This window comes from Microcaecilia unicolor, chromosome 11, assembly GCF_901765095.1.
Source record: "Microcaecilia unicolor chromosome 11, aMicUni1.1, whole genome shotgun sequence".
In the NCBI taxonomy this organism is placed as follows: domain Eukaryota; kingdom Metazoa; phylum Chordata; class Amphibia; order Gymnophiona; family Siphonopidae; genus Microcaecilia; species Microcaecilia unicolor.
Genome location: NC_044041.1, coordinates 93679691 through 93701812, shown reverse-complemented (window position 1 = coordinate 93701812; position 22122 = coordinate 93679691). Strand labels below are relative to the sequence as shown.

Below are 22122 nucleotides of genomic sequence, written 5' to 3'. Positions count from 1 at the left end.
TTCCCCATTTTAAGTTAAAGGACCATCTTTCCCCTTCCTTTCAATAGTCCATTGTGTAAATAGGTGTTGGCAACTCCATTCCCGAAAGGCAACCAGTCAGGATTGCAGGATATCATGAAAGAGATCTGTGTACTGTTGAGGTAGCTTGCATAGAGGATCTATCTCCTATCTCTTTACATGTTCATGAGGGATATTCTGCAACCTAACTGATTGTGGCCCTCAAAGATCGACGTAATCCAACTCTGCAAGAGAGAATGTATTAATGAGTTGTCTTCCAATTTGTCGTGATGATTCTCAGCCATTACTTGCAAACCCATTTAATTTAGGTATTCCAGTAAAAGAGTGTCTTGTAAAAAACTACATCAACATAATTTATTTCCTGAAATCTAAATGTGTTTTTTTTTTTCTCCAGCTTTTCCAGCGGGTACAGACCCTGTTACAGTTCCTTTTCGACCTCCAGGTAAGACTCCCTATAGTTCCCTCTTGAAGATGTATCCAGATGGTGGTTTCGTTATGTTGATAGTTGATGATGTAGCGCTGTTTAAAAAAAAAGAATACAGAATTTTGAAATTGTTTTACTCACAAGCACATGGAAACAGTAGGGAGAGTTTGTCTTAAAAAGGAATGTGTCACATCTCAAGTGGATTTCTCTTTCAGGCAGTGATAACCCAACAGGACAGTTACATTGAAATGCAGAGAGTGCTACCCTTGGACTGGGAGAAACAACATCGGCTTCAGCCTTCACGTGGGAACTGGCTCCTGGAGCAGGAGAAGCAGCGAAACTTTGAGAAGCAGAGGGAGGAGGTGGCCAACGTGCAGAAGCTGCAAAACCAGCTGCGGCAAGAGCAGCAGCGCTGGGAGCGGGAACGGAGAGACATCAGAGGGAGCACGAGTTCACAGATGCACAGCTGCGGAAGCGGAGGAGGAAGCCCAGCGGCTGCAGGAGCGCCTTGGCCAGGAAAGAGAGGAGCTGGATGCCCAGCGGGAAGCCTACCAGCACGACCTGGAAAGGCTGAGAGAGGCCAGCGGGCAGTCGAGAAGGACCGGGAGCGCCTTGAACAAATTAAAAAGCTCAAAAAGGCGAGTGCAGTAGCGGGCACAGTTTCACCTGATATGGTGCAGGTTAGAATTGAAGCAGATCAATGTTTTACAGTTGTACTGAATTGCTCATTATTGGGTCTCTGGGCAGGCTAATACTCCATGCTGTGTCTAGGATGTGTTTATAAACCATACAGATTCATTATGCCTAGGGATTTTTGGTGATAAGCTAAGGTAGTGAACCAAACCTACAGTGTTTCTAGCCTGCATCCTTCCGGATTATAAATGGAAATACTGCAGATTGACTGTAAGCCACACAAGTCTAAAGACATTAAAAATGTTCCATTTTAAATCTTGTTTTATTTTCCATTTTAACTTACAATTAAAATCAACGAGCCCAAACCACTCACTTTGCTGAAGGAGCCATCTATTCTGCCCCGCCATGTGTGGTTCTGTGATCTGGCTTTTTATGTATAATGGGCCAGAACTGCGAGCTCGACGGCTGAAGGGGACCACTTTGTGGCAGCAGTCCTGTACCAAGATAGATCCATTAAGGGAACAAGACCTATTTAAGCCAAGAAAGGAACATGGCTTAATTTTTCTCCTTTTCTACAGGGGTGCAGGAGAGGAAATTGACTCTTCCAGAGGCATTTATGATTATTTATACAACATTTTAAATTGTGTTGAATGCTTTCAGAACCAAATATGTTCATAGATTTAATGTCTTAGGTAATAAAACATTTAGTGTGCTTGCAAGGAAAATATCTTTCTGATCTAATAATAATTTAATTTGTTACTCTTTGATTAAATGTCTTCAGATTGTACAATATGATCTCACCCCGTGATTTGGGCTAGTTCTGACAGCCTGTTTTATAAAGACACATAGGTGCCTTTTATAAGTGCCCAGTTATCTATAGCACATCAAGCAGACTTCCTAAGTGAGTCCCTAATAAACTACATAGTGGCATAGTAAATGACAGCAGAGAAAGACCAATATGGCTCATCCAGTTTGCCCAGGAAGATTGTTGGGGTTGTATCGGCTGCACAGGTTACTTTCCCATACTTGAGTCGTCAGGGGTTGTACCTGCCACGCAGGGCAGGTACTTTCCCGTACTTGAGTCATCGGGGGTAGTACCTGCCACATGGGGCAGGTTACTTTTCCAGTGCTTGTGTCGTTGGGGGCTGTACCTGCTGCGCGGGGCAGGTTACTTTTCACGTGCTTGTGTCGTTGGGGGCTGTATCTACTACGCGGGGAGGTTACTTTCCAAGTACAAAAGTCATTTCCCAGGTGTTTTGAGATGTCATGCTCTGTGCTTGGTTTATATCTTCTTGCCTTTTAGGGATCCACTATGTATATCCCACTTCTTTTTGAAGTCCAGCTCCGTTTTTGCTTCTACCACCTCAAGTTCTAGAACTACTTCTCATTTACAAAACGCTTATTTGTTCAGTAATTGCTCTCAAGTTTTTAAAGGTGCATATCGTGTCCTCTCCTCCTCTTCTCTTCTAGGGTATACATAGTTAGGACCTCTACTCTCTTCTCATATGTATTCTGATTTAGACCTCTTACCATTTCTCCTCTGTATGTCCTTGGTGAGAAGCAGCCTCCAGAACTGAACACAGTACTCAAGTGAGGCCTCCTTTTTGTTTGTTATGCTCTTCACTATGTAGGCTAGCATCTTCCTAGCTTGGCCAGTACCTTGTCGTGTTTCACCGCGTTGAGATCCTCGGATGCAGTCACCACAGGGCCTGACTCCTGCACTCTGCTCATCGGCCTCTCTCCTGCTATTGCATTAGGATTCTTTGGGTTTTTGCACCCCAAGTGCATCACTCTGCACTTGTTTGCATTAAAGGTTTTTGTAGCTCACTTCTTATTTTGTCTGCTCCTGCTGGGGTGTGCACTCTCTGTTGCAGATCTTTGCGTCATCTGCAAAAAGGCAAATATTTCCTTCTAACCCGTAGAAATATCACTCACAAAAACGTTGAACAGAATTGGCCCTAGAACTGACCCTTGAGAAATTCCCAGTACTTACCTTTCTTTCTTTGAATGCATGGCATTCGTCTCTGTCGTCTCATCAGTGAACCAATTTTTTATTCAGTTGACCATTCTGGGACCCATCCCTAGGCTGGTCAGTTTGTTTAGAAGCTTCCAATGAGGATCCATATCAAAGGCTTTCTCTGAGGATGAGCAGTGCATAGTTTCTCACATGTGGGTAATGTCACAGATGGAACCCCGGTTCAGACGCCCGGTGTTCTGTAGTTTCTAGAAGCCTTTGGCAGGCTCCCCCCCCCCCCCCCCCCCCCCCCCCCAGTTCTTTACTTTACTTTTCTGTAGCTGGGACATCTTTAAAAAAAAATCCTTTATGATTGATCCATTTGATGATTGATCCATTTGATTTTGCTGTGGCTATTTTTCCTGTGATGTCCGGAAAACCTGTCAGTGGGTTTAAGCTCTTTGAGCAGGGACTGTCTTTCTTCTATGTTTGTGCAGCGCTGCGTGCACCTTGTAGCGCTATAGAAATGCTAAATAGTAGTAGTAAGTGGTGCACAGACTGAGTTAGGACCACATCTATGCCTTCATCATAAGTCCTCTAATTATTCTCTTTGTGCCCTGCTGCGCTGTTTTACTAAGCCACACTTTGAATGGGCTGTGTCGGTATTGCCGAGCGGCAGTCGCTAGCATGGCTTAGTAAACGGGGGGGGGGGGGGTTAGTGGTTGTTATTTCAATTTGATTAATAAAAAGATTTAAATATAAGTTTACAGACATTAAACAATACATCATTCTTAATCCACTTCACTCTTCTATTATTTAAATTAGTCTTGTCTGAAAATATTGAGGTTGAAGGTTTTTACACCCTGGTAAAGTGATCATGACTGCTCAGTCTGCCCAGTTAAAATTGGATTGTTGGACATGCTGAAGAACATTGTTGATTGCATTTCTCTCTCTTTATTATTAACGTAAAGGTATTATTTCGTTCTCTTACGAACGGGAGGTTCTGTGCTGCACCTTAACCTTAACCCTCATCCCCTCTCCCTAACTTCCCCCTCAGTGGCGTAGCCAGGGGGTCTGGACCCCCATAGATTTGGCCCTGGACCCCCCTGCCGACGACCCTCTCAACCGCCCCCCCTCCACCGCCAAGTCGCCGTCGCCTGCCTTTGCTGGCGGGGGACCCCAACCCCCGCCAGCCGAGGTCCTCTTCTTCGTGCAAAAGGCTTCCTTCTGTTTCTGACGTCGGAAGCCTTTTGCGAGAAGAAGAGGACCTCGGCTGGCGGGGGTTGGGGTCCCCTGCCAGCAAAGGTAGGCGACAGCGGGTTGGCGGCGGGAGGGGGGGTCGAGAGGGTCGTCGGCGGGGGGGGGGGGCAAAGTTGGTGGCGGGGGTGGGGTCGACAGTGGCGGCGGGGGTGGGTTGCGGCAGGGGGTTGGCGGCACCGGGGGGGGGGGGGCTAAAATGTGCCCCCTCACCTCGGGCTCTGGACCCCCCCTCCCGCCGAGGTCTGGCTACGCCCCTGTTCCCCCTATGTATCTACCAAACACGATCCCCCTACCATCAATAACACCTGTATTTGTTCACACCGCAACTGGCGAACGCCGTAACGGTACCATGTAAGCCACATTTAGCCTGCAAATAGGTGGGAAAATGTGGGATACAAATGAAACAAATAAATAAATGACATTCTATATTGGTTTGTGCATCTTTGTCTTGGTTTAATAGCACTGTTTGGATCACTGATTCATTTGGAATTTTAAAATGGACACACGGTAACTTTCCTTGCTGTGTCTTAACCCTTTAGTATTTGGGGCATGGCATGCACAGTCAAACCAGCCACGTGTGTCGCTGACTAGCAGTTTGCTCAGTTTAATTTCAGCATGAGGCTTGTGGGTCAGGATTCTTTCATCATTGCCAAATCACACGTAATCTGAAAACAAAGCAGCTGATCTTGCTTGGTATACGGTATTGCCTTGGTCAGCTCCAGGCAGTGGAAATTTTCAGCTAGTAATAATGTCAGCCACAGGAAAGCCTGCCTTTTGAAATGGCCCTGTTCTTCTGTTAACACCTATCCTTCTTCCCAAAGAGTGAAAATGCCTAGTTCAATTAATTTATTTTGTGTCTTTATCTCAGAGTCTAACTCATTCGGCAAGCTTCAATGGCGAGGGAATGCCAGGTGTGGAAGGGTCGCTCCAGCATACACCAAAGCCCTCCGGGAGGGCCGGCTTCTTCCATATTGGGACAGGACTATGCAGAGCGGCCAGAGGTGACCCGCCGGGACAGTGCTGGCCTGGAGAGCCGCCCAACCATGAAGAATGAAGTGCCAATACACCTGCTGAGTGCAACCAACCAAATCCAGAAGCAGGCAGCTGTGCAACAGCAGATTCCCACAAAGCTGGCAACTTTTACTAAAGGTGGGGCCAAAGAGAAGAGTGGGAAAGGCAAAGCCTCACACAGGACTGAGAGCTCAGGTTAGCATTTGCCGCTTACTGTACTCAATCCCAACTTACTGCTTAACCAACCCCTTCTAATGTGTCTTGTTTTTTTTATTTTGTATTTCTTGGGTCCCATGGCATAAGCACCCAGTGTACCCACTAGGGGATATAAGATAATATTCTAGTATCTAGCTGGCTTCCAAAAAGCACAGCAAAGTGGGGGAAGAGGTTGGGGGAAGAGGGGTTGGTGGTTGGGAGGCGAGGATAGTGGATGGCAGACTTATACGGTCTATGCCCTGAAAAAGGCAGGTACAAATCAAGGTAAGGTATACACATATGAGTTTATCTTGTTGGGCAGACTGGATGGACCATGCAGGTCTTTTTCTGCCGTCATCTACTATGTTACAAAGTGGCAGCAAAAGCTCAAGGGCACAAGAGGTCATGATATGAAACTGAAGGAAGTGTGAGGAAATATTTTTTTACTGGGACAGCAGTGGGTAACTGGAATCACGGACCTGCAGGTGTGTCCATCCGAAAGTGCTTAGGGGAAAGGGAAATGATAGGAGTTCAGGTAAGCTCTGCATTGATACCAAGGAGAGGGGGAAAGAGTTTACTGGGTGTCCTGCAGGGTTGCCAGGTGGAAAATATTTTTCCCACCCAATCCAGCCTAAAAACAGCCCAAAACCTGCCCAAACTCGAACCCCGCCCCTGACACCCCCCACCCCCGCGTCATCACCCCCGCCGTCACCGGCCCCGCCTCCCTCGTCATCGGCCCCGCCCAGAACATCACTAACCCCGCCCAAAATGTCACTAACCCCGCCCCCCGCGGCTGAAAAAAAACACCTGAAAACCGCCCAAAAGAAAAAAAGAAGCCCAAAAAGCCGCAACCCACCGCGGGCAAAAGTTTCCCGCGGCGGGTCGCGGAAAACCGCCCAATTGGGCGGTAAAACCGCCCACCTGGCAACACTGGTGTCCTGGGATGTGCTTACCTGTTGACTGCTAAGTTACTGTTTTCATCAGTAGTATAAACATTACTCAGGCAACACTGCAGTGTGTGTGTGTGTGGGGGGGGGGGGGGATATAAGAAAAGGGCAGCTGCTTTGGATCTTCTCTGGAACCCCCCTCCCCCTCAACCCTTTGGGGGTGATTGATTAGTTATGCACCCAAGAACTTGTGTATAAGGTAAGTGCTAGGTGTGCATCAATCCCAGTAACCCAAAATCCAGTGGGGGTTCCCTATAAAACCAGCACTGTGTGTGCTGTCTGTGATGGTAAAAAGCCAGAATTTCTGCCTTTAGTGAGGAGGAAAATTTGGAAACATTCCCCTTTACCGCTTTACTTCTCAAGGTTGTCTCTACTGTGAGCTGACTTGGTCCCAGCCACATTTCTTATACCCAGAATTCAGGGTTGATACCTATTCCCCACCGATACCAGAAAGAAGAGGGGCAACTAACTGAGCCTTTCTGGTGTAGTAGAGCTGAGGCGAGTTCTGGAAAGGTTCCAGCACTGAAGGGCTGACGTCATTTGCCGAGGATCATAGAATTCTCCATATTAACAAGAAACTCAACCCATTCCAGATTTCTGTGGGGTTTTTTTGTTAGCATCAATTCTGTTTTGAGGCTGTATGAGAGGGTTGTCTGATAGGCTCCAGGTTTCCAGGGCTATGTTGATCTGGTCCTGGTTTTATCAAATTGTCAAAAAAAAGCAGATCAAACGAAGAAGGTCCGTAAAATAATCTATTCATCACAACATTAAATAAATAACTAAAAGCCCATCACAACATCCCAACTTGTACTTGAGTAGTACCAAAAGGCTGCTGCGAGAGGTCACAGCAGCCATTTTCCTGGGATGCCAGATAGGCCCAGGGGGGAGAGGGGGAGAGGTTGTGTCTCACGTGGGCTAGAATGAGGGGGACTTTTTCAGGGGCCGGGAGGGAAATTGGGGGCTTAAAAGACCATATCAAGGTTATGCTGGTCCCTTGCCAGGACCAACATCCCCTAACCCGGCCAAGTTAGGACAGATTTTGAGCTGTCCTAATTTGGCTGAGTTAGCTGTGCAGGTCCCGGCACTGAATATAGGCGGCACCCGCACAACCGCTGGTTTCTGTCCGGTGGCACCGCTTGTACCACCCCTGACCTGCCTTCTTTTAACTTGGGCAGTCAGAAACAATATTCAGCAGCAGTGCCCGGTTTAGTGCTGCTGAATATCGGCTCACCGTGATTTTAAGCAGGCTGGAACCTCTCCTGTTAGCTTAAATCGCTTTGAATATCAGGCCCTATATAAACAGTCCTATGCAAATATATATGTTGTGGGGCCAAGTCGCCTTCTAGTATTGTACATACAAAACGATAATCTGAAAGCAAATCCAGGACATGGTTGTTTGGGAGGGTGGAGGGGGGGAAGTGATTAAAAAACAGGTGCATTGACTGTGTGTATGGGGAATAGCATTATGAAAGATGTCAGGATATCTGTGTTATTATTTTTTTTTAATCATGATGCAATTGATTTATCTATATAGATGTACAATGTAGAGGTGGGGGAGGGGCTTTTATAGCCTGCTGGGTAGCCACTGGGGCTCATCAGAAGTGGGTCAGACTTTCCAAACATCTGGCTGCCTTTCAGCCTAGCGCAGCATGTAAGCGTGTATGTTAACATCTGTAGTGAGGTTGCCAGCCGGTAGTAAATTCACATCCTACATAACAGAAAGAATGGAATCGTGGTCAAGACGCCAGCAACAAATGGGGGGGAAAATATGTTCAAAGCACCAGCACTGTAATGTTGGCTGTACAGTCTATTTTTAGTAGCTGAAAGGAGGAGAATTTTACACTAGAATAGCAGGGTCCCAATCAAAGAAACCAAAGGCTGGAAAGCCATGATTTACAAACCACAGAGAACAGAACTGTATTTTAGGTATATACTGAGCTTAAATTATATCAAGCTTGACTCCTACTGTGCATCCGTGGCTTTGTGGCTGGCTCTGTTACTATTTTCAGGCTTGAATCTGCCTTAGGCACCCTTCCCAGTTTGTTTAGTTCATTTACATGCTCAGGCAGCATTTTTTGAAACTCCCATAATACGTGGTAAGTTTCCCTGTAGAGATGACAAGGGCACTCACATTTTAAGAGTTCCCAAATCTTGTGAATGGTTGGATGAGCATATATGGGATAGTATGGCAACTACAACCATCAGACCTGACTAACATCCAGGATATTTGCAACGTCTGTAATCGTAAACCCTCTTCTGTTATAGTAAGGATTATATTTCTGTAGCTGTGCTTTGTGTTTGGCAGAAAACTCAGTTAATAGCTTGAATAGTTATTTTTTGTAGCAAGGTTGGAACTTTAGTGCACTTAAAGGCCCTTTCCATATTGTCCTTACCAGACTAGTCCAGACCTGTGTTGTTGTGTCCAGTGGCGTAGCGGGGGTGGCTGCCACCCGGGGCGGATCGCCGCTGCACCCCCCCCCCCCCCGGGTGCAGACCAAACACGACACCCCCCCCCCCCCACCGGCGTCGAAACCCCCCCCGGCATAGCGCCACCCGACACGGTCCCCATCTGCCTACGAGCTCCATCCATCTGCAGCACTGCTGTAAAGAAGAAATCGCTTCGTCAGCCCTTCCCTCACTCACTGTCTCCCGCCCTTGAGGAAATAGGAAGTTACGTCAGAGGGCGGGAGACAGTGAGTGAGGGAAGGGCCGACGAAGCGATTTCTTCTTTACAGCAGCGCTGCAGATGGATGGAGCTCGTAGGCAGGTGAGGACCGTGTCGGGGGGGAGGCACTGCGCCGGGGGGGGGGGGGGGGACGGATGCACCCCCCCCCCCCCCACCCGTTGACACCCGGGGCGGACCGCCCCCACCGCCCCGCCCTTGCTACGCCACTGGTTGTGTCTGTCTGCTAGTGGATGAAGACAGAGAAACAAAGTAGTTCCTCATAATTTGCCCTCTAAGGGCACCGTGCAGTCACATGAATTCAGTATTTTCTCTGTCGCTTAGTGGATGTCACACCATGCAGATTTAGGCTGGATTGCTCTGTCGGAGCTGCTGAACTAGTTTTCCGGTCGTGTTGAGCTAATCCTTTAAAAATAAAAAGAGGAAATACTTGGATGGTTCTGATTCCCATTCCTTGCTGTTTCTACTCTCCCTCCTTTTCCTGGACAAGGTTTTCAGAGCTAGAAAGATTCTGTGGAGTGGAGGAGTGGCCTAGTGGTTAAAGCACTGGTCTTGATATCCAGAGGTGGCCGGTTCAAATCCCACTGCTGCTCCTTGTGATCTTGGGCAAGTCACTTAACCCTCCATTGCCTCAGGTACAAACTTAGATTGTGAGCCCTCCTGGGACAGAGATATATGAATGTAACTCACCTTCAGCTACTACTGAAAAAGGTGTGAGCAAAGTATAAGTATAAAAATTACCTGTGCTCCTTGGCCTTCAGGGGCAGAGTCTTACCTGTATTGTCTACCATGGCCTGCATTACATTGCCTCCCATTAAAGGGACATGTATGCACTGCATTACCTACAAGGGCAAGGGCTTACATGTTTGCATTGCCTGCCCAAGGGCTTTTCTGCACTATATGGCCATTCCATGGCAAGGGCTGGATGGCTCTGCTTTGCCTGCCATTGCAAAGGCTTGCTTGCACTTTGTTGACTGCCAGGACAAATGGCTTCTCTACACTGCGTTCCTACCATGGCGAAAGGATGTTGATTCTACAAGCCCGCCATGCCATGGAATTGCTAGCAAAACATTGACTTCAGTGACAATGATTTGTCTGAACTCTGTAACATTCAGTGACAAGGTCACATCTGTTTTATCTTTTTCTGCCATGTCTAAGACTTCCCTACATGACATTGTCTTTGGTGGAAGAAGTCTGCACTTGATTGTATTCTGGGGCAGGGGTGTGCCTTCCTTCCATTGCCTACCATGGCTGGTTGCTGGTGCTCCATTACTTTCAGTAGCTATGGCCGACCAGCATCATGCTGTCTTCAAACTCTATTCTTCCGGCACTGTATTGCTAGCACTGTTAGGACGCTGCCTGTGCTACGTTATTTCCTCTGGCATAGTCATCTCAGCAGTACGTTGTCTTCGATATCAGGACCTGCCTGCACTGGGTTGTCTTCAGTTAAAAGGTTTCTCTGCATTTCAATCAGTCACAAGGAGGTTCTCGCAGGGCGTGAATTGCAGTAGTAGTGCATTAAAGTGCCTTTTCAGGTCTTGTGTTAGATGTAAGTGCCTTTTTTGCCCATGCTGGAGAATTTCCAGTGCTCAAGAGTTTTGCCATTTTTCCTGGTTTTTTCTTCGCAAGAGCACCAGTTTAGATGTTAACATCTCCTTCACCTTGACAGTTCAGAATACATCTATAGAATTTTCTGGGTTTTTCTTCGCAAGAGCACCAGTTTAGTTCTACCCTTGTACTTCTGATTTGCTTTTCCAGTTTCGTCTTTTTGGATAAAGGAATGATATCCTAGGTTATCTACATTATGTATGCCTCTTATTAAGAATGAGAACACTGCTTTGTCAAGTGAAATACTGAATTCCTATGCCTGCATGGTGCACATTCACTCTCTCTCACACACACACTCGCACATTCACTCTCTCAAACATACACACTCCAAGGAAAACCTTGCTAGCGCCCATTTCATTTGTGTCAGTAACGGGCCTTTTTTACTAGTTTTCTTATAACCATTAACTCCCCTCCTTGACACCCGCTCCTTCCTGTTGTACCCTTTCCCACAACAAAGAAGTAAGTAAACTATTTCAGAATGCCTGTGTTCTTTTGACCTCTTGAGAATCCTGAAAAGGAAGAACAAAAAAGGGGGGGGGGGGGGGGTAAACCACATCAAGGAAACTTGCAGTTTAATATGAAAAGAATTCTACTGGGCTCAGTTGCAGAGGAGGGTTTGGAATGCAGTTCAATTTGGAATTTATACATTATAGAAAAAAAATCTATTTTCTTTTACTTGTTTTGTCTCTCTGCTATCAAACGAGATCCTTGTATACTGAAATGTTTATGATTTGTTTTTCCTGCAAAGTACATTCGGTATAATTTTTGTTCTGATCTTTAAAGCTGTGCTTTCCCAGTCTTTTTGTGGCTGTGACCCCATGATTTTGGCTAAATAAAATTGTGTGATCTCCCCGGAGATGCAGAGTAATGATGCACCATGGAGAGCCCACCTAGATTTTGATCCTATTTGGGGTCCTGATCCACAGATTGGGAAGCTCTGCTTTAAAGGTTTAAGTCAGGGTGGTGTGATATTGACTGTAATACCAAACTCGTGAAGTTATATTGTATTTTCTAAGTCCAGCAGTCACTGGATGGCTTAATGCATGAAGCATCTTGTCTCTTACAGCTTCTGTTGACCAGAGGCAGCTGCTTCCATCCCGACTGGCTGTAAAGGATGAGAACCTCTCGAGGAGTAGAAGGTCGATCAGCCCGGTCCTGCTGAGCAATCAGAACATGCCTGTTCTATCAGGTTAGCTGTGCAGAAGGTGGCCTGGAAACCAGTTCAACAAATAATTGTCTTGTAGCTTCTGTTTTCAATTTGGTTTTGTTTGGTTCATTTCTGTATGTTTGTTTTGTAGAATCTCCTGGTCAAACAGATTCCCGGCCTGAAGCACTTCTCTCCCCATCTTCACACCTATGTGTTCCTAGTAGTGCTCAAGTTGTGACAATTCCGGTTCCCCCACCACCACTGCAGTCCAGTACTGAAGATGAGACTGGGAAAGAGGCGGTCATATTTTTCTGATATACTAGTTCCAGAGAGAATTCTTACAAAGAGCCAAAGCTTCTTGGGGTGGGAGTGTCACTCAAGGCCTTCTAGTGACACAGTAGGACAAGAGTGCTGGAATAGGGTTGGACTGTTCTGTGGTCCACTTCAGAACATAACCACAAGAAGAGGGTGCTTTTGTTGTCCTAAAGATCATCTTTGTCCTTGGGACATGACTCATTCTATGTATTTTCAAAGTACAAAATCAGAGGGACAGATATATTTGTTTTTTCTTTTTTTGTCTTTTTTTTTTCTTTACTGATTTGCATTCAGTGGTAGCTCTTGGCATGTAAAATGTTTATTTTTCTACTTTTTGTTTTTGTTTATGAGAATTTTCTGTGAGAAGATGCTTCTGTCAGATTTTTAAGCTACATTTTAAACACTAGGACCCAACTTGCTTATCAGATTCTCTGGCACTGTGGTCCTGTTCTTTTAATGTATTCTAGTGTCCGTGTTTCTACAGTGTCAAAGTAGACCCAGGACTTTAGCGTAGCTGCCGGGCCAGTGGCTGAATAAGTCTTTATATTCTCTTGACTTGATATTCTGGCAACCAGTTTAACCCTTTGTAGTTCCTGGATACCAAAGAAAATGAAGGATGTTGGCACGCTTGTGTCTCTTGCTCTGTCTTTTCCCATTTGTGTGACTATCCGATACCATTGGAAGACTGAAAACTTCAGATGACCTTAGCTGGACGTGGGTTTACCCCTAAATATTCATAAAATATGAAACCAAAATGATTATTCTATAATAGGTATGGGGAGTTAGAACACCAGCAAGTGCCAAGACATGCCAGAGACAATGAAAATGTGGTAGAGAGACAAAGTCCAGGTTGTCACAGGCCTGTTTATAAATAACTTCCAACCACACCTTGATATATATTGTACCCTAGCAGGTCCAGAAGATGGCTCACTTTGGCACAATGCAAATATGAAGAGCGTTGGCACTAAATTTCAGATTGAGATTGTACCTGGTTTGAGTGAGATTCATGCTGTCATGGTGGGCACAAAATGGAGAAGTGACCCCCATGAGAGAGAATTTTTGCTTTTGGTGCTTGGGAAAAATGTCATGGAGAGTGTCCTGAAACATTGCATAAAAGTTCTGCATGGGGTTGTGTTGCAGTCCATGATATGTTAACAGTAATGCGACAGGTCATTCCTGTCTGCACCATCAGCAGAAATAGAAGCAAAACCAGTTTCTTAACACTCAGGCTCACAGGGAAAGAGTTGTGGTGTTACTTGTGGATGCTGGAAAGGTTCCAATATTCATAACTCAGTTAATCTATCAAAAGACTACTTTACAAGCAATGAAAAAAAAAATCCTGTCATTCTTCAGATCTATCAGTAACTGCATAGCTGCTTATATATTTTTTTTAATTGGCGTATTTTTAAGATGGGGAGTGCTAAGATCGGAAGATGTGACCCATCTCTTTAAGAATACAAGGTGCAAAAGAAGAAACAGATCAAATCTTTATGTAGAGTATGTTGACTCAATGTGTTTTCTGTGTTCAAGGTACAGTTCCTCTTCCATTTCTGTTCCATTGTATACATGAGCTGGTACTTCTGATTTTGCTAAGAAAAGGGGGGTGAAGTGTGTGTGTGTTTGTGTGTGGAGGGAGAAGGACTAGAAATCCTTGTGTATGAGACAATTCTATAAGTGGGTGCCCAGTGAGAGCCTGTTCTGTAACAGTAGTAGTAAGTAGTAGTAGCATCTGGGGCCCCAGCTTCTAGCTATAGAATACCAGCGTAACCCACCATTGGAACACATAACAGAAGCCATAGACCGGCATGATATTTATTAAAAATGTAACATACCACCTACCAATAAAGGAATCTAGGCTGTTCACAATTAGAAAAGAACTGCAGTACATGATAGGAAAGACCTGTAACATTCAAACCAAGATCATATCCTATACACATATAAAAAATTTCAGATTAATTTACGTGCTGGATCAGTGTTTATAAGGGCACTAATATAATGGCCTTCATCCTCCATCCAATATCAAACGCTAAATTAAAATAGAAATAAGTAAGGCACGTAAAAGTGTGGATAGGGCCTTCTCATTACTGCAGTTGTAGAAGTGCAGCAAGAGTGCATGTTAACTTACAGTATTGTAAATTTAGAAACCACAAGAGGGAGCTCTGCCTATGCTCTGCCCTTGTGTACTTATGCTTCCTAGCATTTGTGAACTGTCTCACACGCCTCCTTACAGAATCTTACACACACACATGCTTGTATTTTGTAAATTTATGTGCACAAGTGGTGAGTAAATGGTGCCCTGTTAGAATTTCCCTTATGATGGGGGTAAATCCAAGACTGGATTCACCTGCTTTAGGAAAATGGGTTAGTTGACAGCTCTATCTCTGAGGCTGGTGGAAACTAAAGTTATATATTCAAGCCAATATTTACCTTATTGCTGAAGAAGCAGTTGCAATAATATTGTAACATTCATTTTAGGTCCTGTAAGTTAGGTACATGTACAATGTTTTATTTGAATTTAGAGGATATGCTCTCTCTTATCTTTTGGGTGGTAGGGGAGGGGGGAGAGATTGGCAGTCTGCTGATATGGGTGGGACAAGGTGCTTAGCAGACAGGCAGCCTCTGATTCTGATGACCTAATGACCTTGCTTTTTACCCCATCCAATATGTATTTTACTGATTTTCTTTGAATAGTTGGAAGGATAGATGGATGTAGTGAGGCAGAATCAGGATGTCCATCTTGTCTGTTCTGATCTGGTGCCATCTGGTAATTCCAGCACCAAAACATGGACCTGACAGGGACAAGTAAGTGGAACACGTTACTCAAAAGAGAGCAAGACTGAGAAAAACCCATGTTAAGACAGCCAACTCTTAAGTGCTGACGCAGGATGGAAAAATAACAGCTGGCGGTTTCAAGCTTACGCCCCTTAATTTGTAATGCAGATATTTCCCTATTGGGGTGAGGTTTATAGTTTATTAGTATTTGCTATACCACCTGGACAGATTGGGCAGGTTGTGGCAGTTTACAGTAATCTAACTTTTTTTAAAAAAGGAAAAGAAGTACAATAAATTGACAGTAAAGAGAGGCACGTACGCATTCACAAATAACTGGAAGTGGATTAGGACGGAGGGAGACACATGCAGGGAGGTTCAGTGTATCAAGAGCCCAAGAAAGCTGTGAACAAAGCCAAAGCCTCCAGTTGGGCCAACATGCCAGGTCGTATGCAGACACCCCAGCTTTCAGTCACAGATGGGGTTCATGGTTGCTAACCATTACTTGAGGTGGGGGGTCGGAAGAAGAGGAAAGCCATTTGTGATAGCACTGGCTTGAAACCTTGCTCCGGCACAGACTGAAATGTGTGAAAAAATACCATCTAATTAAATGGTAGACAGGAATTAAAATTATGCCTGACGAGTATTCCTCGAGAGAATAAAATTTGCATTGATCATATGCAATATTATTTATATAAATATATTTATGCAGTACATATAAATATGTATGTATATATACCTAGATGGAGAGGCATCCTTGTAATTTGTATGTTTTAGAAGTCTTGGAACATCAATCCTACATTCTCAAAGATTTCTATTGTATTGCTTCAGCTTGTCATGAGTATGTTCCAAATGCAATTTACTAAGGGCTGCCAGCCGTTAGGTGTTAAAGGTCTGGTGTACTTTCTGGCCAGTGCATCTGCAATATGAGATGCTACTGATTATCAAGCATTTTGGTACTAAAATAAAAGCTCCGGAAGCACAAAACATTGAAAAGGATCTGATAAGGGTCGAAAGGGAAATAAAATGTTTGCATGCACATGCACAGTCAATAATCTTCTAGAAGAACGGATGTTTCTGTTGCAAACTTTTTGTTCAGTTTTTGGTATTTCATAAGGCATGACATGTCAAATATGAATTCCTGGGCCACAGAGGAAGTATTCTCTTGGGTGGTCTCACACTGTTTGCCCTATGATTTTAGAAAAATAACACATAGGGACCAGTTTTCTAAGTGGTGCTAGGCTTCCCGATTTGGCCTTCTATATTTAGTTAATTTTCAGTTGCAACCCAGCCATACGTTTGGCAGTGGCATCTGATGGAAGTTTCACTGCTATATTCTAGGCGTTGCTCTCAAAACTAATGACCAACTTTCCAAGAGGGGAAAAAAAAAAGAACTCTGACTGATTGGCAATAGTTTATGCCGTGATTTTCGTACATTTGGTCATCTTACTATTGGTATGCTGTTAACACAATGTAAGTTGTTTACATCAAGCTATACCTGCTGTACACCACCTTGAGTGAATCTCTTCAAAAAGGCGGTTAAATAAATCCCAATAAATAAAATGTACAGAGTGAACCAGCTGGTGTGGGTGCCGCGCTGCCAGGCTCAACTTTAGAAGCTCGCTTCCCTGCTGGGATAGAAGTCAAAAATAGAGAAATTAGATGTGGCTATCAGAAGCAGGTTTGTGTCAGAGTTTACACCTGGCATTATAGGAGCTCTTTAGATAGTGGTGTCTGTTCCATGAATTCTTAAAAGATCTCTCATACAAACTGTATGTAGTTTACAATAACCCACAATGCACTGCAATGAAGCCTTTTAGCATCAGTAGGCCCGGGCCTGACCAATGGTTCAAAGAGTCAATACTGAGCTGGTTTAGCTATGCTGTGTACCGGAAAAAAAGGGTCATAGGCAAGAATAGCAAAAAAATTGTTGCCTCTTTTAGAGATTAAAAAGTAAAGATTTAAGAGATTTGTGTTGTGAGAACACAGTAGTTGGTCTTAGGAGAAGGAATATCTGGGAGAGCTAATCAGCAGGTTATAGATAACAGGACTTCTGATCATGGTTAGTACCTTGTCTGGCAAGACTATATGAAATCGGGATTCAACTCCTGCATAAGGAGGATAATCTTGGTGCCACAGTATGCAGCCGATAAACTAGTGTACAACCAGCTGTCCCTGCTGCCTCTTGGAGCAGAACCGCACGATCTCTGCCTCACAGAAGAGCCTGAGAGAAAGGAAGTGTGAACGTCTCCGCAGTACAGATTCTGGCAGTAGCCATATTTTCTTCATAGTGATGCGGTACCAAACGTGAATTTCAATTGTGCTATGTCTGTAATTGGTGCTTTATATAGAGTGTATGTGTATAAACATTATATTTTTATTCTTTTTACTGAAAAGCATTGAAGCACTTTAAAAAAGTTTACTTAAAATGAAAGTCTGATACAAAAGCTGCAAAAGTTGACATTACCTTTGGTGGGTGTAAGCATCTACTGCAAGAGTTTTCAGCCTTGCCTTTAAGTTTCTTTAACACCCCTCCTTCCTTGGGTTTTCAGGATACCCTCAATGAATAAACATACAAGAGTGAGATTTGCATACACTCTCTGTTGTATGTTGATCTATCATTTGCATATTCGTTGTGGCTATCTTGAGAATCACACTGGCAGTGAGATTGCTTAGTGACAGCATTGAAAACATCTGATCTATGAGAAAAAAAAAATTGTAGAATATTCCTGTCCTGCCACATGTCCGTCAGCTTCCATTCTGCCATAAAAGTGTGAAAACTGATCACAAAATAATCAACAAGTTTACATAAGAATAGCCATACTGGGCCAGACCAGTGGTCCATGTAGCCCAGTAACCTGCACCCAATCCAGGTCAAAAGTACCTGGCAGAAACCCAATTAGTAGCAACATTCCATGCTTCCAATCCCAGTGCAAGCAGTCCTCAAAGTAGGACTGGAGCTGGACAGCAGAAATTGATTCAAGGATTCCCTTCATTTTTATGTAACATTCTCAACACCTCCTTCACAGGCAGAGGATTTTTTTTTTTTTTTTGTTACATTTGTACCCCGCGCTTTCCCACTCATGGCAGGCTCAATGCGGCTTACATGGGGCAATGGAGGGTTAAGTGACTTGCCCAGAGTCACAAGGAGCTGCCTGTGCCTGAAGTGGGAATTGAACTCAGTTCCCCAGGACAAAAGTCCACCACCCTAACCACTAGGCCACTCCTCCACCCTCCATCAAAAGCCCTGCACTGTTCCAAACAGCGCAGGGCGCTACTAGACCTATGATCAAAGATAATGCATGCAAATGTAAGCAGCGCAATTATCTCTGATTATGGGGTAGAAGTGCGGGAGAATTGTGCCTGAGCATGCGCTCAGTACACTCCTCCCGCACTTGTGTCTAGGCTGGAGACCAATGAAAAGAGACAGACGCCCATCTTTAAATCAGAAGATGGACGTCCTCAACTGCCCTGTTGCAGGGACGGCCAAATTTCAAGGGGGTGTCGAAGGTATAGCGGCGGGGCAGTTGAGGATGTCCAAATTTTGGACGTTTCTGTAATGGGCTGTTAAGGACGTCTGAAATTGGATGTTTCTATGTCTTTCTCATGGAAACATCCAATTTTGGATGTCTTTAACTGCCCATTACAGAAACTTCCAAAATTTGGATGTCCTCAACTGCCTCGTCACAGAACCATCCAAATTTTGGACGTCCTCAACCGCCTTCGCTGGCAGGTTTGCTATAGGGGGGAATGGGGGCCTGCTAGCATGCAAATGCATGCTGGACAGGGCTCACCATTCCTCCCCAATGATCTGCAAACCCTAACGCCAGCTCAGAGCTGGTGTAGGGTTTGTCGCGGCCAGCGACCCAATCTTTGGCGCGCTGGTCGCTGATCATTGGGGATGAATGCGTTAAGCGCTGATTAGCATGCATTTGCAAGCTACTTGCGCTAAGAGCCCTCAAGCGCGTTGTTTCACGCACTCGAGGGCTCTGATCATGGGGCGGTAGCAAACACCGGTGCTAGTATGATGCTAACAGCCTCTAGCGCGAGCATTTGCTTTTGATCATCTGCCAGTGTTGCTGTCAGTTTCTCGAGAAAGGGAAAAGGGACGTGATATACCGCCTTTCTGTGGTTTTTGCAACTACATTCAAAGCGGTTTACCTATTATATCCAAGTACTTGTTTGTACCTGGGGCAATGGAGGGTTAAGTGACTTGTCCAGAATTACAGGGACCTGCAGTGGGAATCGAACCCAGTTCCCCAGGATCAAGGTCCACTGCACTAACCACTAGGCTATTCCTCCACTTTTGCCTCCCCCCCCCCCCCAAAAAAAAAAAAACCCATCAACTTTGCACAATTCATAGCTGAATATTTAAAAAAAAAAAAAGTATTGCACCCTGCCAAAAATCCAATTTTAGGGCAATTAACCAGGAATCTCCAGTGTATTACAATTAATCAGTTTCATTTTTTTACTGCAGTGAAACCAGTTTGTACAAATAGCTTTTCTTGAAAAGAGTTCTCCAGATTCTCAGCTATCCGGTGCTAAGTTTGTATAGTTTTCTTTTAATATAATGGATTTTCAGAGTACTATTACTTCTCTCACTGTTGAACATGTTGATGTTAGTGGATGAAGCTCACACATAAAATAAAACCATGTACCATAATTCCAATTGAGAGGTTTTCCAAATGTGATTGGGAAAATTATAACTACAACCACAACTGCAGCTGTTTTACATAGGTTATGTTAAAATAATTGTTAAAGGGCTTAATAGCTGTCTAACATCACAAGCCATGTGTTGCTGGTGCAGTTAACATCACAGGAGGGTGACCATTAAATGATTTCAAAGTAGTCTGTGGTGAGTGCATTGTGATTCTTAATTAATATCTTAAAAACTGAAAGGGCTGTGGACTGTGACTTGTTTTAAAAAGCCTTTCTGAGTGCAGTGTGGTGGTGGAGTTGTACCATGAAGTCACTGAGCACTGCCAAGGCTTCCTTTTCATTATGCCCTATGGGTTGGCTGGGGGCTTTGATGTGCTGATCCCCAGTGGTGGAAGAGGTATGAGTGGTGAGGGTAAAATGGATAGAAGATGATTTAATTTAGCCTGTAGTCATGGATGGGTTAGGCCTTGCTTATTTAAGGGCCAGGGTCTTAATGGACCAAATTCTTATAACTGATGACCATAGCTTTGGGAGTTACATGTTTGTCCATGTGAAACAGGTGGGAAATCAGGAGACGAAAGGCAAATTTTGGTTCCAAACAAGGCAACTTTATTGCTAGCAAGTGAACAGCACCGAGTAGCCTCGGGACACTGTGTGTCATAAATCATCTGACACTTACATTTATACTTCCCTTCTGGGCCTGCGCAATTGGCCCCTTACACGTCACAACTATCATGCGCAGTAAACATTTGTAGTTCTTACAGTACAAAATTGTAGTCCCAGTACGTACACACGTCATAACACTGAAATGATACTGGCAAGAAAAACGAAACTTAGCAGCTTATTCTGTACACACAATACTCCTTTCTAGCACAGGAGATAAGGTGCGGCTCAGGAATGCAGGGGGGTGTCAGCACCCTCCAAGGTCGCCTATTCAGATGGCGTTGCTACGTGCAAGCTGGTCTTGTATAGGCCTTGCAAACTACTGTTACAAGATATATATCTAATAGCCCTGCATTCTGTCTGCACATTAGTAAACAGCAAACTTGTCTTGTTAGTAAACAGTAAAACTGGATAAGGCACAAATGTCCAGTGCAGTAATAAGGTGTGGCCAAACAGCCAAAAGCAGAGGTAGAGTGCATAAGTAAAAGTCCATCAGTAGGCACAAAACATGAGGTTGTCCTGTTGCTCAGTAGTATTCAGGTAGTACCGGCGTTCCACTCCTTCATTCCCCCCTTTTGATACTTGAACATCCATTCTGGTGGAGAGTATCACCTCCATGAACCCTGAAACGGAAAGAAAGGACAAGGATAGTTAGCGAGGGAGGCAACAAGCGAGCCCTAAGCCCTTGCGCAGCCGTTGGTTGCTTCGCCGGGGTTGAGACGGAGGGCCCCTAGTGGAATCCCCCCCCCTTTGTAGCCGGTCTTTTGCTGGCACAAGGGTGATGGCCCATTGAGTGACTCAAGGGGTTCAAAGTACACGTCAGCCACAAGGTGCTTCATCGTCAGCTTCATCAGACTGGGGAATGGGGGAGTACATCTGGAGAGCCATAAGTTGGGCAGCAGCACGGCGATCAGCGATGCTTTCCATGGTGGAGCGGAGGCACCTGAAAACTAAGGGAAGAGACAAGGGGATTAATAGGCAGGACAGCAAAAACAGGCCACCCATGACGAGGAGGCCTCGCAGGCTCCCGGAGGTTGGGAGCCAGCTGGTGAGGGAGGAAGTCCAATCCCACGCGCTGTTCCAGGTCTGGACGGGGACGTGGGCCAGTTTGACCATCCGGTCAGTTATCTCCCTGATGACATGGCTCTGGTCATCAATCTGTAAGCAGCAATTACTGAGGTTAAACTTGCCACACACCCCGCCCTCCTGGGCTAAGAGGTAGTCAAGGGCCAAGCGATTTTGGTAGACGGCGGTAATGAGCTTAGTGTTTTGTCGAGCTAGGATATTGAGGGCCAGGGCAGAATCGTTAGTGAGGATTTCGAGTACGGCCTGTAGGCGAATAATGCGATTTAGCATGTAGATAGGGGTGCGGTACCCCCATGTACCATCTTCAGCCCACGTGGCCGGTCCATAGTAATGAATGATGCGTTCAGGCGGCCACTCATTGTCTTTCCAGTCTCCAATTTGGACCTTGGGCTTGACGGGTGGGAAAGACCGTCGTCGTCGGGTAGGATTATCAGGCCCCTTTTCCACGTAAAGGGGGATACCCAAAGTTTCGCCGACTTGTATGGGCAGAAGGAAAAAACTAGGTCGGACCGTGCCCAAGAGGCAGGTACCGTACCAGCGGGTCGGGAGCTGTTCATAGGCCCTGCGTCCGCAGATATAGTAGTAGCCCGCCGGGGCTACCCACTTGAGGGAAGCGTTCCCTCCGTAGGTCCATGTCATGTTCAAGGTGGGTTCTGTCCAGATAGGCTCCGGGGCGGGCAGGTTGTCCGTTTGCCACCAGGTCGTCCGGCTGCCATTGTAGTGAAGAACCCCCGTACAAGCAGAGTCTCC

At 45.2% G+C, this 22122-nt stretch overlaps 1 protein-coding gene across 1 annotated transcript in view; it reads left to right on the top strand.

Moving 5' to 3' along the window:
• Positions 1-13675, top strand: part of ARHGEF18 (Rho/Rac guanine nucleotide exchange factor 18) — a 182958-nt gene extending 169283 nt beyond the window's left edge. The window contains 9 exon segments of the mRNA XM_030217703.1: positions 413-460; positions 658-865; positions 868-915; positions 918-1019; positions 1022-1122; positions 5158-5244; positions 5246-5495; positions 11800-11922; positions 12032-13675. Of these exon segments, the coding sequence (XP_030073563.1) occupies positions 413-460; positions 658-865; positions 868-915; positions 918-1019; positions 1022-1122; positions 5158-5244; positions 5246-5495; positions 11800-11922; positions 12032-12195 (1131 nt within the window). The 3' untranslated portion in view covers positions 12196-13675.
• Positions 13676-22122: the final 8447 nt, after the last annotated feature.